The following is a 17,066-nucleotide window of genomic DNA, read 5'->3' on the forward strand; positions in this document are numbered from 1 at the left end:
TAATGAACCCTATGCTGACTTTGTAGATCGTCTGCTCCAAGTAGCAAGGCGCACATTTGGGGATGTGGACTAAGCAGTGCCCTTTGTTAAACAATTAGCCTATGAACAAGCAAATAAATGATGTAGAGAGGCTATCCGCCCTTGGAAGTCTAAGGACCTGATTACGTATATCAAAGTGTGTCGAGACATCACTGATACAGTTGTTCAGGGCCAAGTTATGGTAGCAGCAGTAGCCCAAGGGATAAGAAGTTTCAATGGAGGAACCAGGAGTTCTTCCAAGGCTTGTTTCCTTTGTAGAAGGGACGGTCATCTTAAGAGGGATTGTCCAGAGGGTAAAGGATCTCCTAGATCTGTCAAGCCCGCACCTGGGTTGTGCCCTTGTTGCCGTAAAGGGAATCATTGGGCTAATGAATGTAGGTCCCAGAAAGATATTCAAGAAAATCCCCTGCCACCAAATAACTGGATTCAATCCAATGACTCAATAAACGGGAAGCAGGGCCCCGCGCCCCGGGGACCGACACAAATTTATGGGGCACTAACGCAAATGCCCAGGACATGGTATCCTCCCTCGGAGAAAGGCGCGCAACCTCTGGATCAGCAGGGCTCGATATCAGAGCAGCCGCCCGAATGGTCCTAACACCGGAGATAGATCACATCAGAGCCCATATGAGCCTACCGGGACCATTATCCGAGGGCAATGCTCTAGCAGACCACAATAGTTGTTTCCAACTTATTTGCCCTACCTTAGAACAGACGAAGCTGTTCCATAGCAAATGGCACGTGAATTCTAATACCTTAAGATATAGATTCCATATCACCAAAGAACAGGCAAGAGATATAGTAAGGACCTGTGGGAATTGTGCCACATTACTCCCTCAGCCTTCCTTGGGGGTAAATCCCAAAGGCCTTCAAGCTAATTACCTGTGGCAAATGGATGTCACACATGTACCTGAATTCGGGCAACAAAAGTACGTACATATATCAGTGGACACTTATTCGGGTATCATAATGGCTACTCCCTTCACGGGGGAGAATTCAAAACAAGTCATCACACACTGCCTACGATGCTTCGCAGATTAGGGTATCCCAAAACAAATAAAGACAGATAATGGACCTGCAAAATCTATCCATCAATTCCTGAGTCAATTTGGTATAGTCCATTCTACAGGTATACCCTACAATCCACAAGGTCAAGGAATAATTGAACGCACCAATGGCACCTTCAAACGATGCTTACAAAAAATAAGAAAAGGGGGAATAGGGGATGACTACAAGTCACCCCATGATCTTACATCTCTCACCCTTTACATTTTAAATTTTTTGTCCTTGGACCATAATGGTACATCTGCAGCGGAACAGGCATGTGGCGGTTACCGAACGCACTCTAGTCAGGCAAAGTGGAAGGATATACTCACGGGCCAATGGAGAGGCTCTGACCCGGTCCTAAGATGGCACCGAGGTTCTGTTTGTCTTTTCCCACAGGGTGCCCAAGTGCCTATCTGGGTCCCGGAGCGACTGATTAGAAGAATCGATCAACATGGCCCGCCCCGTCCTGATGCTCGGCCTGATAGCAATCCTGGCGACATCAGCATCCCTTCAACAGATGCACCAATGGGCAATAGAGAAAGCCTGGCCGTTCCCCATGCCACTGACGAATGAGTCCACCATCCTCCCTCCTGTATACCTACTTTCATTCCCATGCCCGTTTCTGTAAATCCTAACGATTTGCCTGTATTGCTCTCAAGACATAAAAGAGACTTTGGGATCACTGCAGCCATTATTGTGGCTGTAGCGGCCTCCGCAGCTGCAGCAATTACAACGGCTGTAGCTCTCACCACGTCTGTACAGACTGCCTCCACTCTTAATAACCTAACTACGGGAGTTGCAAAAGCCCTTGCCACACAAGAACTAATTAATGGCCACCTTCAAGCCGGTATTATGATCGTCAATCAGCGAGTAGATCTAATCCAGGAACAAGTGGACATTGTCCAGAAACTATTGACGACCGGATGCATCCAATCACTTTCTCGACTTTGCATAACCTCCGTGGCCTATAATGACCTTTCTATTGCAGCTAATCTGTCGAAAGAGTTAAGCAGACACCTAAATGGGACATGGTCCAATCAATATTATAATTTGACAAGATTGTTAAGACAACAAATATTCACTATTAATGCAACTAAGATTGACATAGCTCCATTACAGAATTGGGTATCTGTTGTAAACCAATCACTCTCATTTGCTAAAGAGTGGGCCGGTATGGGTGCACTATTAATTGGACTACTCCTGAGCTTGATCCTTATGTTCCGCTGTTTTGCATCATTACATAAACAACAACGTAGACAACAGTTGGCGCTAGTACAAGCTTGCATGGCACTGGAAGTTGGCATATTTCCCCAAATCTGGCTGGCAGCGCTAGGTCGGTAGTCAATGACGGGTAAGATTGGCTGCATGCACATAGCAACCTAAGCCAGGAGTTCTCCAACCAGGGGGAATTATCCGATGACGGGTAAGCATGTTCATGGCAGCTGACAACCTAAGACAGGCACGATCTCCTGCCTTGCATGCCTAATATAAAAGAAAAGGGGGAGATGTCGGTGCCCGAAAGTAAACATGCCATTAAGATGGTGGCTGGATGCGAGCCAGTAGGCGGAGCTAAGGATTAAGGAAGTAGTCCAAAATGCCTCTTGTATCTATGTGGCTGCAAGTGATTGGTTGTACAACTTTGGTATATATACACATGTGCGGGCTGTGAGGGGGAGATCCCAATAGCTACCCAGAAATAAAGCTTGCTTCGCTGAGGTCTCCTGGTCGTTCTTGCTGGCGAGAGCGACACTGTAGCATTTAGGTCCCAGTTGGTAAGGAATTGCTTGATAACGGACAGCTTCCCTGGTTTTTGCCACGTTGCTCCAATATAGGACCAACCACAAAATGCCAGTTATATGTCCTAACTGATCACACAGCATGCTCCACTTTCGGTTAGCCTACCTTCTGTTCCCCCAGGCCAACAGTCTCCAATCAGGGCAAACAAGAAGCTTTCCATTTTTTCCTATCACAAATCTTTCCCACTCCCCTGCTTGCCTTTTAGTCTCTGCCAAATGCCAGTAATGGTGGCTGATTTCCTGGCTGCAATCAAGATCTGATAAATATACTTCGCTTGTTCTCATTTGAGAGATGTTGGATTATTTTACACTATTAAGGAAAACAACCTTTATGCTAAGTGCACCTAATTAAGCAATGATTCTTACATAAATAAACATTGCTTTTGGTCCCTATTTCTAAAGAATGCCCCTTTTGACTTGAAACCTTGAGATTGCTTCTAAATTAGTAGAAATTTCTGCCTTCCTCATTCATTTTCTTTTATCTCATTTGTGTACTGTCTTACAGATTCTCTATATGATAGAAACACTATTTTCCAAAGTAACATAGTGTATTTAAACCCATGGTATTAGTACTTATGACGTTCTTTTATGATCTGTATATCATATTATTAGCAAAAATATGTTACTCTTAACCCGATATTGTTCTCTCCCTCCAGGTTGAATTATAACCACATATTTACCTGAGAGTTATCTAAACTTTCATCTTGTCCAGACACAGCTAACTTAAATGGCGTAGCTTTAATCAATTCTGATCTCATATTATTTTTTGACAGTTTCTATTTTGGGGAGTGGGGTTAGTAAGGTAACCAAGCTCTGGATATGTTATTACTTCTGAACACTCAACTGCCTAAATAGTTGAATTATTTCTTATAATTGGAACATGCAGCCTTTCCTGAGGCAGGAGAGAAAGGGGGAGAGATAGAGGGAGATGGACATTTACATAGTACTAGGATAGAATTAGTATACAGGTAAACTTTAGGAGTTGTTGATTTTGTAAGGTAGGCTCTTCATTTTTCACTCCATAGCTGCAGGTAAATATATATTTTTTTAACTTAATAATGTACCTGATTCTTTAAGAATTATGCTATTAAGTTAAGAGACACTAGTTAAAAACACACTATTGAAATAGAAATAGAATCTAAGGCTAATTCTCTGCATATTTACTGCAGGAAATGCTGCTCTTTGTAGAATGCTTCCGAGTAAACAAAATGCCCTTTTGTTGTCGGGGTTTCTTTTCCTTTATGTAAAGTTACTTATTTGAAAGAGTTGTAACAATGCAAATATTCTTGTCTACTTGTAAAGTATTAGACAGTATTCAGGAATTATTTAAGTGTTACAATTTATATGACAGTTATAATAGTTGCCAACTGAGTGCCTAAATTCATACAAAGAACTTTAGCAATGACACTACACAGACATAACCAAAATACTAAAAATGACTTGGAAACAATGTTACTAAGATACCAGTGTGGCAGTTTGTGTGGAGAGGACCAAAGTAACAAAGTACCTGATCTGCAGCCTCTGTCACCATAGCACAGATCTGGTAAGTCCGTAAGGGTGGAGGAAAACTAATCCAGAATCTCTGGCCCTTTTAGACACCTACAAATGAACATAATACAAACACCTAGATCCCAAGGATAACATATTTCTAGATTATTTGTAAATGACCAACCAAAGAACCTAGAAGGGAAGAAAGAAAAAAAAAAAAATTTCCATCCTACAAGTCCTATCAAGTGGTGGAAAAACTCTTCTCATCAGCAAATCCTTTCAGTGATTTTCATGCTGTGCCCGTCTCTGAAGTGTGGTTATCCTTATAGTCTGAAAGGATAGAACAGATAGGGAATTTAATCTTGTGTTCAAACAAATGTTATCTGACCTTTCAGAAAAATTTTGTCTCCCTTGGTCTATGGCGCTTCTATTATGTGCTTCTCTCCCTTCGAGTGTTTCCTCATGAAGTTGTTTCTGGGTGATCTATAACCAGTCCTTCAGCACTGTGTTCAGTTTCTAAAATGTAGCCAAAGAACGATATAACAATCTCGTAACGGAATTATCTACATAACTAACTTAGAATCAGAACTCAGTATCGAGATGGTTATAGGACACCACAAAAAAGATTCAGTCGAATTTTAAAATGAATTTGGAGACTTTATTCTAGAGAAAACAAAACTGGTTTAATTGCTTTGCCACTTTGCCAAATCTGAAGTTTGCTAACCCCTCAGATGAAGGGAAAAGCATTCTGGGCTGGTGGATAATTTTAACAGGTTTTCAAGGGTCGAATTTGAATAACTGTGTCTTAATTCTTCCATTTCCTTTTTTCCATTCTTCCTTTCAGAGAATTTCTCTCCCACAAGGTTTTCCTTGTTGTTTTATATTTCAAAAGAACAGTATATCTCAAAGTTCTTGAACTTTACATTGATTCTTTGCCCCAGGTGCTAAAATCAAACAAAAGGGAGATTCAAAACATTCATCTCCATGAGGAAAAAAAAAAAAGAGAGGGTGCCTCGGTGGCTCAATTGGCTGTGTGTCTGACTCTTGATTTCAGCTGAGGTCATGATCTCAGGGTTGTGACATTGAAACCTGCATCAGGTTTGGGGCTCAAGGTGGTGTCTGCTCTAGGATTCCCTCTCTCCCTCTCCTGTTCACACACACTCTCTCTCTCTCTCTCTCAAAACAAATAAACAAACTTTAAGAAAAAAAGGCAGATGATTCTAATCACCAGGAACCAAACCTTTTTCAAGTGATTGCTTTTTAGATTGTTACATTAAATTTTTTCAAAAATCTTGAAATAACTAATTGAGGTATCCATGGACACATGATTATAACTTAGTTTGTATGGTAACTCATTTAATTTTTGTTATAATTTCTGTATAATTCTGTTCCATCTGCTTATTTCTGAGAACAAGATTTCTCAGAGCTTAAATCTATAAAGATGAGAATATCAGAATAGGTATAGTGCTGACCCAGTCACATTCTAGCAACAAGCAAGAGTCATTGATGAAGATGTAAATTTATAGAGGAAACAATTTTTAAGAGATTAATTTTCCCCAATATTCTTTTTAAGTTAACTGTACTTCAAAATCTGCCACATGTTTATATTTTGGTTCAAGTTTTTAACAAATAATAATTAAATTATAAGCCAAAATAAAATAAAATAAACCTGGCAACAGAAAATTGAAATTATGAATGATTGTGTTTTCCTTATTATCAATACACAGCTTTCAAGCACTTAAAAAAGAAAGAAAGAAAGAAAGAATGAAAAGAAAAATCAGTTTAATTGGTAAATGTTTTGTAGAGAAAGTGCAGTGCCCTGAGCTCTGGAGCTGATTGCTTTCAAATGGCCCATGAAGGCCTGAGTGGTGGCAAATCAGGGAACAGAAACCGAAGGCTCTTCTGTGTCTCGGAATCATAAAACTACCAGGATTTTTATAATACTGAAGGAAGGGAAAGGGACCTTTAAAATAACAGGTATTTACTTTCTTCGCAAATTAATTTAGGTAAGGGCAGAGCCACATTTAATTTTATTTAGAAAAGTAAGCAAGTGTGGCATTTTGCAGCTGAGCCCCGCGAAGAAACTTTACACCTTTAACACTGTGCTTGCCCGCTTTTCCTGGTCCTGGGGATCCTGCCAGACGTCCCACCTGCTGACGGATCACAGGCATCTCCTTCATCACGATCTCTAATGAGTCACTAGGAAGACTGTTAGGTGGTGAGAAAGGACCACCCCGTGGAGAGGCAGGGGTTAGAATCCACGAGTCATCCCTGAAGGTATCATCTTCCTGACATGTTTTTCTGAGAGCCCGATCTCTCTGAAACTTCCTTTGCTTGAAAATGGTTAAATGGAAAGGAACTTTACAGTTGTCTTCTCAGCTGAAGAACTTTGAAAGTAGTCTGAGCATCGTGGAATTTTATGTTTTCTCAATAGAACTACTTCCTTGCAAGAGACGTTAAGTGTCTTCTTAAACAACACTGAAAAGCATGACCTGTAGTTCTGTATTTCCAACAATTATCTCATGGAGAGCATTTGAAGGTAGCATGCTTTTCCTGTATTTGTATTTATTTAATATAGCTGTCTGGAAGGATAGACTGTCACTTTCAGGAAGTGAAAAATTGGAAATTGATTTGTACTATTGCTGTATCAATGCATTAGTTTTCAATTCGCTGTAATTGTGCCTTGGGTAAACCTCATTGGCTACTATACTGTCAGTGTACAAAGCTTCAGTGCATTAGATCCTGGGGAAAGCAAGGGGATATAGTACCAAGAATAAGGACTTTGAGTATGATTAGTAGCAGATATGGATCCTGATTCTTTGTTGTTTTGTTTTGTTCTGTTCTGTTTTTATTTAAATTCAGTTAATTAGTGTATAATGTATTATTAGTTTCAGAGTTAGAGGTCAGTGATTCATCAGTTTTATATAACACACAGTGCTTATTACAATCTTGTGCCCTGCTTAATATCCATCACCCAATTACCCCTATCCACCATCCCTTCCCCTCCAGAAACCCTCAGTTTGTTTCCTATGATTGAGAGTCTCTTATGCTTTGTCTCCCTCTATGGTTTCATCTTGTTTTATTTTCTCCTCTCTCTGTCCATCGCCATTTTTTTTTTTAACCTACGTGGTTAATTGTTATGTAATCGACACTCCATAATTTTAAAAAATTGCTAATTTTTGAAGATTAGATAATTTATATTTATATCAAACATATATGTATTATATTATTAACATATATTCTGGCAATAGGTCATCAAAGGGGTGGAAATCAATATTAAAATGTAATAATTTTGAAATTTAATTATTCTTTTTAAAATATTTACTTATTTTATTTTAGAGATAGAGAGAGTGCACACACACATGAATGGGGATAGGTGCAGAAAGAGAGATAGCCTCAAGCAGACTCCCCACTGAGCTCGGAGCCCAACAGAGGGTTTATTCCCAGGACCCTCTGATCATGGTCAGAGCCAAAATCAAGAGTTGAAGCTTAACAAACTTCAATCAAGTGGAACCACCCAGGTGTCCTGAGATCTAATTATTTTATAATAATAATAATAATAATAATAATAATTGACAAAAACTAAATTCTGTCACATTATAAGAAATAGTATAATAGAAAAGAGCTTGGAAAATTCCGAGTTCTCCGCCTCTTTTCTTTGTGCTTGTTCTTGTCTCTTTTAAATAACTGAGTTGGATTTCTTCAGATTATTTTAGAATCTAACATTGTGGTATTTCTCATCACAGGAATTAGTTTATTCTTAATCTCATGAGATATATTTTCTTCGATGGGAAATCTAAGGAAATACTATTGGATTTCTAATTCTTCCTTACAGTATAGGTTTTCTTTATCCTGAGTCACATTTACAAACTTTCTTCTTCTTTTTTTAAAATTTGTGTAGATTTAGTACTTTTAGGTGTTAGATATGACTAAAATGATACAACAGAAAGGCACTATATAACCAAACTCGTTATAATGGTAACCTTTTAAAACAGGAACATAAATTTTATCCCTTATCTTTTTCTTTCTTTTTTAAAAGTTTCTATTTAAATTCCAGTTAGTTAACATACAGTGTAATATTAGTTTCTGATGTACAATACAGTGATTCAACACTTCCATACAACACCCTACGCTCATCATAACAAGTGCACTCCTTAATCTCCATCACCCATTTAACCCAGTCACCCACAGACCTCCCTTCTGGTAAACATCAGTGTGTTCTATATAATTAAGAGTCTGTTTCTTGGTTTGCCTCCCACTCACTTTCTCTTTTTTCCCCTTTGCTTGTTTGTTTTGTTTCTTAAGTTACACATCTGAGTGAAATCATAAAATATGTGTCCTCCAATGACTATTTCACTTAGTATAAGACTCTAGCTCCATTCGTGTCATTGCAAATGGCAAGGTTCCATTCTTTTTGACGGCTGAGTAATACTTCATTGTTTATGTTTGGCGTGTGAGTGTGTATCTTCATTATCCCTTCATAAATCAATGGACATTAGGGCAGTTTCCATAATTAAGCTTTTGTATATAAAGCTGTTATAAACATGTATCCCTTTGAATTGGTATTTTTGTATTTTTGTGTAAATACCTAGTAGTACAATTGCTAGATATGTATCCCTTATCTTAAATATGTTTTGACATCTTTTATGTTCACCTACTTTGAGTGAGTAGATTATAAGAGCAGGTGTTGGTTTAGAATGTCCATATCTTTACTGCTTCAGGTTAACAGCGTGATTTCCTTTGGGAAATAAACAGTTCTCCAACCACAAAAAGAGTACATTTTAACACTATAGAGCTTACCAGTATCCCCTTGAGCTTGAATACACATTATGAAATTTTCAGTGCCTTTCTAAAGGTGGTTCAGGGATCAACTCTAGACTAAGCTGAGAAATTGATGTACTATTATTAAGTCAGAGTCACAGATGTTGACTTTAGGTCTGATTAGAATTAAAATTATGCATCTTCATAATTATAAAGTTCTAGGAGAATAAAGTAGCATTTCAGATACAGAGATACAGATATAGACAGCAATATCATCTTGTAAAATAAATGCTGTCATTTAGTTAATGTACTTGTCATTACCTAGTGCTAATTATGTTTCGGGAGTTAAAATCGTAAACGTTGCTTTTTTAACTTTACACATTCCTTCTTCAAACACACATGCACATGCACACACATACACAATTACGTGGTTGCTATGGTAAAATGATTTCCTTGAAAAGAGTGTTTGCTTCAATTTGGTATAATCCAATTTATTATATTCTCAACAAGCTTTGTGCTTTTGAGCAGATAAGTTTTAACTCAGGCAGGGATGATTGTTTTTTCAACTGACATACAAAATTCCAGAATAAAGGCCTTTTTGTATTTTTGTATTTCTTCAGTAACAGTTATGGAATCCTTGCCAAATGCAAAGAAATCTTTTCTGTGTTGCTAAATGTTGTTTTAACACTTGAAGATGTTTATCCTGCATCTTTATAATTTACCAAAAGTTGTTTTTTTTTTAAGGTATTATTTATTTCAATCTCAAGTAGGTGGAGAAACAGCAGAGAGAGAGAGGAGGAAGCAGGCTCCCCACTGAGCAAAGAGCCTGATGCGGGCCTCGATTCCAGGACCCTGAGATCATGACGTGAAAGGCAGAGGTTTAACCCACTGCACCATCCAGGTGCCCCCCAAAAGTTGTTTAAACTTAAATTATGTTCTATTTGGCTAATGTTCCTGGCATTCAGATAAAAAGCTATCTTCACAATTTCATAGCCTACTCTATTATTAAAATGGAAATTGAAATTAAAATCTAAATAGCCTAATTTTGTAAGTTGATATTTTTAAAAAATCAATAAATTTCTCTGTGATTTGAAAATTAAATTTAAAAAGCTTAAATTTTTGTAATTAACCCTATTAATTTCTTTAGCTGACCATATATGGGTCTATGGAAATAAATATTTTAAGAAATAAGCAAAACTTTAGTTTTTAAAATGAACCAATTTGAAAAAGACAATAATAAATAATAACAAATAATATCTCTCTTACCATTTCAGTGAAATTTTAATTTTAACAATTTATTAAACTTTGAGTTGATTTTATGCTAGGAATAGAAATTAAAACTGTATTTTTTCACAGAAATCCATGACATATAGTAGAGTTTCAAATACATAAAACATTCACACCACCTATACTATTATTTATTTAGTACTTTAATGAGGCATTAAAAACTAATTAACAATGAAATGTAAGAAGGAAGTTTAAGTTTTACTAAATAGATGAAAACAGAAAAATAAGTGATAGTTTTTCATTTATAAATGTACAATTAGCTACTGAAATTCTACAGAATCATATCATATATGCAAATTGCCTTTTAAATTTGACTAATAAAGAGTTGTCAAAATCCCTCTTAAAATCTCTTTGAAAAAAAATTATCTGTGGAATATTCCTCATAGGAAATTTCTGTACTTTTTGCAATATGTTTATTAATGTTTTCCCTTATGTGTTAGAATATTTTTTCTTTAGATAAGCATTAGTTGAGTAGTTGTTTTGTTTACAGCCAACATTCTACTAAAAATTTGTGCCGCTAATAATAGAATCACACTCAGATAGATTAGATGCTAATATAACAAAAGCCAGTGTGGATTTTAGAGCAACTGGGTGAGCACCAGGTATAGGGGCCCTCTTCACCTATTTTATGTTCTTTTCTGAGAGAAGCCAAGGATATGAATTTACAATTTGTATTTTATTTTTCCTTCCTTTTTAAAAATATTTTTTGACTAAGTGACTTATATTTAAATTTCTCTAACTTAAATATATACACACACATATATATACTTACATTATGTATATACATATACATATATATATAAAATAATACTCCATTATAAAACAATTTTCCTATTTACAAAACAAATAAATGATAATATGTTTCTTAACAAAAATATTGAAAATATCAACAATCAATGTAGTTTGGGTTAACAGGTAAACAAGTTTGTATAAAAATTTTTTAAAAATTATATTTTTTAACATAGTGCTAATTTTTGTATGAAATTAGAAAACGTAAAGATATGCTTTTACCAACCAAGCTGGCAACAACTGAGAATGTATTTCTAAATCAAATACAATGTAAATCTTGTTCAAAATATTTTCTTTGAAGTTAAAGTGAATTTGTAGAATGTCTCCTATGTTATAAGATTTCTCAATGTCTACCATATGATGCAAAATATTTTTTTATTTGCTCATCAGTATTATCTTTTTTGGAAAAAATATTTACATCTTTTATAATTTCTAAGATAGCCTCAGGGTGATATTCAAATGAATTAGTAAAGTTTTTTCAAATAATACAAAGGATTTTGCTTTTCGTTGGTTGTTGACCAGATCAGTAGGTTTAGACGTCTGTGGGAGACAAACTCTAAAGACAGCCACCCTCCTTTTATTCCCATCCTGTGGTTAATACAATTATAGTCAATCAAAAACTAGATTCTGCTTCACTTCCTTGTTACTTGTTTTGTTCGGCAGAATGCAAGGTACTGATGCTGTGCAGGTCTCAGATCTAGTTATTTATTTATTTATGTTTAAGTAAAGTATATTTGATATATAACACTGTATACATTTAAGGTGAACAGCATGTTAGTTTGACACATTTCTATGTTGTAAAACAATTACCATTATAGCAAGAGTTAGCATCTCTATCACGTCACATAATTATCATTTTTGGTGGTGAGAATAATTAAGATCTAGTCTCTCGTCAAATTTGATTATTATAATACAATATTGTTGCTCATATTCACTCTACTGTGTATTAGATCTCCAGGACTTATTTATCTACCAGCTGTAAGTTTGTACTCTTAATGTTATTTCAGGTTGGTAGTTGAAGTGTAAGGAGCCCAGCAGTTTCTGGGGAAAGCCACCTACCAAGTGGGAAACCCCATTTGCCCAAGGCTACCACATTGTGAGGAAGCTCAGTGAAGCTACACAGAGACACAACATGAAACACAACTGAGGAACCTAGATAGCAGTGAGAACTGGGACCCTTAGACCCTGGTTGAGCCTTGAGACCTCAGCTGACCACAGTCATTTCAGCTATCCCAACCAAGATTTCAGATTCTACAGAGAAGACAGCCATTGCTGCACTGCCCTATTTGGGTTCCTAATCCAAAAAATCATAAGGGAATAAAATAATTGTTCTTTGGAGGTAGGTCATTATGCAGCCATAGATAAAGATAACATGGTCTTATTCTGAAGGACCAGATCTGATAAATGATAATAATGGTAAAAATAATTACTTTTTTTATTTCTTACTTTGTTTCAATAGAGATTTTATATATAAAATCACATATAATTCTTATAATACCCCTCAGAGGTAAATGCTATTCCTGATCTGACTAAACTACGACTGGAAGAAAGGAGTAGCACAGAATGTATGAGATGTATCATGAGGAGAAGGCTCTAGAACTCCCACTCTATTCTCCCAAAAGAGAAGTAAATGCAGGGACTTGTGGTGACAAAAAAGACTAAGGCTCATGATTTATAATCTTGAATTTGCTTTTTATAATAAATTCATTGAGAGAAGCCAGAGGCTGAATCTGCCACATAACTTCCTAGAATATCAAAATCTAAGTACTTATTTTCTATATGAGTAAACCATAAACCCTTTCCAAAAGCTTTCAGTGTGCTCAGGCAACCCTTAATTTAGAAAGATGAAACTTCATGACCTGAAGGAGAGAAGGTAAGTCATAGCAGTCATAAATTGGTAAACTTCAAAAAGACTGCCTAAAAGGATCCTGAAAACTTACATTTGAAGATCACAGGTTTTTTACAGAAAAACCCACATGATACATAAAGTACTATTTTTTTTCTTGTGAATTAAATATTGAAGATCTATTCAGTCACCACTGTCTGGAAAAGTGAAATAAAAAGAATCTTTTTGTTGCCTGAGATGTAAAAGTTTAGACTGTATCATGTGGTCCTGGTGATTATGGAGACTGATTTCCTCCTCAGAATCTATCTCAACAATGGCAAGTCCTGGTACATCTAATTTCAGCTATTTTAGGAACCCATCTGAACTCCTCTTCTTTCTGGGCTTTGGCACATGCTGATTTCAGGTTAACAGTAGTTGAGAGAGAGTAACAGAAACTTCAGAAATATGGCAAATGTCATAGAATGAGAATTTCTTATGGGATAAAAGCCACAGAAAATATGCTGTCAAACTTCAGAACCAAGTATAAAGCCCTGTTACAGTGAGGAACTGTTTTCTCTCTCATCTACTATATGCTTATATGTTAATCTCATGTTCATCCTCTTATATAATAGTGAATCTACTGAAAATGCAACAGAGTAACTAAACCTAGTCTGAAGTCTGTAAAAACAAGGGAAGGCAGAAGAGTTAGAAAAAGCTTTGGAATTTGGAAGAGGGGTGATTTCCCTTCTAATCAGATGAGGAGTGTTTGCAGCAACCTTTTTACAAATGATTCTACGGATGAATTTGGAAATGAATTAATGAAGTTATAGGTCATCTAAAATTATCTGACTCTTGGGGTGCCTGGGTGCTCAGTCAGTTGGGAGTTTGCCTTTGCCTCAAGTCATGATCCCAGAGTCCTTAGGATGGAGCCCCACATCAAGATCCCTACTTAGCTGGGAGTCTGCTTCTCCCCATCCCTGCTGCTTGTCCTCTCTCTCTCTCTCGCTCGCTATTCTCTCTCAAATAAATAGGTAAAATCTTTAAAAAAAAATTATCTGACTCTTGTGGGATTTGTGTGCTCAGGAATGCATTACTTAATTGTGGAGAAAAAGACTATCATTATTATTATTTGGACTAATATAGGATAGACTTTGAATTCCAAGTCTGTCATATTTTTAATCTATGGCTTACCTTACTAAGCAAATATTTTCACCTTTGTCATAAAGGTCATAATTTCCAAGTGTCTAATTAATTTGAGATTGTTTCTCAATTTAATCCATCACTTACATTATAAAATAAAATCTACCCAAAATGAAGGACTGAGTATACGGTTTCACTCATTTAAGTAAATTGTCATGTTGCACCATTTTATTTTGAATATTTAGGCATTATGTAACTATTTTTATAGATTTACTTGATAACCTGCACTTTTATATCCTTTCCCTTAGGTGACTTCTCGTTATGATCTTCCAACAATAGCCATTGTTTATGGTAGTGTTTTTAGCAAAAAGCAACCATTTCAAACCCTCAACTGGAGTCTTAGGGTGGGAATAGGGTTGGAGGTAGGGGCAGAGGCAGGTTGTTTAGGATGCCTGCAAATGTTCCTACTTCATAACCATTAAGAACTTAATAAAACTTTAATTTTTCTCCGCTCTGCATTCATCTTAAGATGGGGCCAAAAAATTTCCTCCAAACAAGCAAACAACAACATCCAAAAAACCAGGTTTGGTCCTGCTGTAGAAAGTGGCATTCAGTGGGTCCAATAATTCAGTGGGAAGCTCATGCCAGCTAATTCCACCTTTCATCTGAAGATTGAATAGTACCAGTGCTGCTTCCAGCTCCTGTGGCAGATGGTCAGCGGAGGAGAAACTGTCCCAGTCAGCACATCACCATCTTTAAATCTCCACATACACGACACAGATGGTAGTGGCAGTGCCACTCCGTGCAGCAAGGGTTCTGAAAACAGACCTCAGCCCACCTGAGACATGCCATTCAAGATATGCCTGCCTTGACTGAAAATAAGCCAAATCCAGACTCTTGGTCTGGGATAATCAGAGCACTGAACAAAGAACAGGATACTTTAAGTGTACATCTTCAGAGGGAGAACTTACACACCATCTATTTAAATATCTACTCCAATATACATAAAAGTCATAAGTGACACAAAAAGCTAATTTCTTTAATTTTTTTCATCCTCTGTTTGAATCTAGTGAGGAAGAAACCTTACAGACAAAAAAGGAAAGAAATGTGTTCTCACTCTATCTCCTCCAAACCCCTCTATTTTTAATTAGAGGTTATAGCAGAATGGAACTGTCCTGTAAGCATGTTTATTTGGTCAGCCAATAATTATTAGAATTGGCTACCAACATTTAAAATTCATGAAATATGGACGCCTTGGTGGCTCAGTGAGTTAAATGTGTGACTTTGGTTCAGGTCATGATCCCAGTGTTCTGGGGTCAGAGCCCGCATCACGCTTCCTGCTCAGTGATGAGCCTGCTTCTGCCTCTGCCTTCCATTCTTCCTGCTTGTGCTTTCTCTCTGAAAAATAAATAAGTACAATCTCAAAAATTAAAAAATATAAATCATGAAATATCCATCTACAAATACATTTTGCTTGTGTACCTTAGAAAACATAAAGACCATTTCACATTAGCTGGTAGGATTGTCTGGCCTTGACCTCAGTGGAGATTCATGCCTTCTCTATTGCTAAGATGCTTGACCTTTGCCATTGATTTGTACCTGGGCAACATCACTCATAGATGTCACATGCCTGGCCCCTAGTTCAGAACATTTGAAACACTTGTTCTCAAACTTCAGTGAGCCTCAGATCATCTGGAGAGCTTATTGGCAGACTGCTCTATCCCATCCCCAGAGTTCCTGATTTTATAGTGTCTTGAGGCTCAGAAATGTGCATTTATAAGTTTTCCAGATGGTACTGATGATGCTGGTCTGGATACTGTAACTGAGATCTATTCCTCTATAACTAAATTTAATCAACAAGTATTTACAAGATGTGCTTTGTCCAATATCATGCTCTATGGAGCATAAGAGAAGAAAAAGCTCCCTCAACTAACTTGAACTCCATTCATGAGTATATTAATTTGTTACAGCTGTTATAACAGAAGAGCACAGAGTGACTTAACAGAAATTTATTCTTTAACAGTTTGAAAAAGGACATTGAAGATCAAGGTACCAGTAGAGTTCTAGTCGTCTGAGGCCTCTCTCCTTGGCTGACAGATGGCAGTGCTCTTGCTGTCTCTTCACGTGGTTTGCTCTGTGTGTACACCACCCTGGGTTGCCAAGTGAACTGAGGAGACTCTGGGCCCTGGGGCCTTGACCCAGCCCAGCCCAAAGTTATTCTTAAAGGTTCTTGGTCTTATCAAAAGAAAGAATTCAAGTACAGATACATAACACAGTGGACTAACACTGGACAAGCACTGGAAGCAGGAAAAATTAATTAAATCGGAAGTATATTCTACAGATTTGAGAGAGAGCAAGAGACAGAGCTGTGCCCTGAGGGGTGAATTTCTATCTATTATTGACAAGTGTTAACTAGAATTTGAAATGTTTATTACCTGAGGTGGAGATGTAGCTTTTCCTTCTTTTTCTTCCTTATTTGGTCAGGGATTTCCTATCATGGCACCCACCATTTTCAGCCTGTCTGGTTTGATCTGGCTTCTTGTGGAGTGTTGCCAAGATGGTCGCCTGACTTTCCAGATAACTGGCCATGACATCCTCGTTTTTGACCCCCAGGTGTCATGTTAGAAACTAACTCCCATTCTAATACTCATTGACTTCCTCTTTTTATAAGGATACCCATCATAATGGAATTGGGCTCCACCATAATGGCCTCGGTTTAACATGTAAAGACCTTATCTCCAAATACACTTATGGTTACTATATTAGTAAGGGTTCTTCAGAAAAACAGAATGAAGGGGATAAAGAGAGAGAGATTATAAGGATTTTATGGAAAGTGATTATGGAAGCTGAGTATAATCACATGACCTGCCAGCTGCAAGCTTGAGTGAGACTCA

General features: G+C 37.0%; 1 protein-coding gene and 1 pseudogene across 1 annotated transcript; one reads left to right on the forward strand and one right to left on the reverse strand.

The window, feature by feature from the left end:
• Positions 1 to 1,488: 1,488 nt before the first annotated feature.
• On the forward strand, positions 1,489 to 16,797 carry LOC116587269. Its single transcript, XM_032337944.1, has 4 exons — positions 1,489 to 1,611; positions 1,683 to 2,211; positions 14,481 to 14,594; positions 16,657 to 16,797. Exons 1-4 carry the CDS (start codon positions 1,538 to 1,540, stop codon positions 16,795 to 16,797), a joined length of 858 nt encoding a protein of 285 aa, XP_032193835.1. The 5' UTR covers positions 1,489 to 1,537.
• On the reverse strand, positions 6,969 to 7,097 carry LOC116587351 (annotated as a pseudogene).
• Positions 16,798 to 17,066: the final 269 nt, after the last annotated feature.

Source organism: Mustela erminea, chromosome 3 (assembly GCF_009829155.1).
Source record: "Mustela erminea isolate mMusErm1 chromosome 3, mMusErm1.Pri, whole genome shotgun sequence".
Taxonomy (NCBI): domain Eukaryota; kingdom Metazoa; phylum Chordata; class Mammalia; order Carnivora; family Mustelidae; genus Mustela; species Mustela erminea.

What these genes read in the sequence shown, in the direction of transcription:
- LOC116587269 (XM_032337944.1), top strand. Translation starts at nt 1,538, where the DNA reads ATGGCCCGCCCCGTCCTGATGCTCGGCCTGATAGCAATCCTGGCGACA. An exon ending in TCCCTTCAACAGATGCACCA is followed by an intron (nt 1,612 to 1,682) that starts ATGGGCAATAGA and finishes TCCCTCCTGTAT; the next exon opens with ACCTACTTTCATTCCCATGC. An exon ending in GGGTGGGAATAGGGTTGGAG is followed by an intron (nt 14,595 to 16,656) that starts GTAGGGGCAGAG and finishes TTATTTGGTCAG; the next exon opens with GGATTTCCTATCATGGCACC.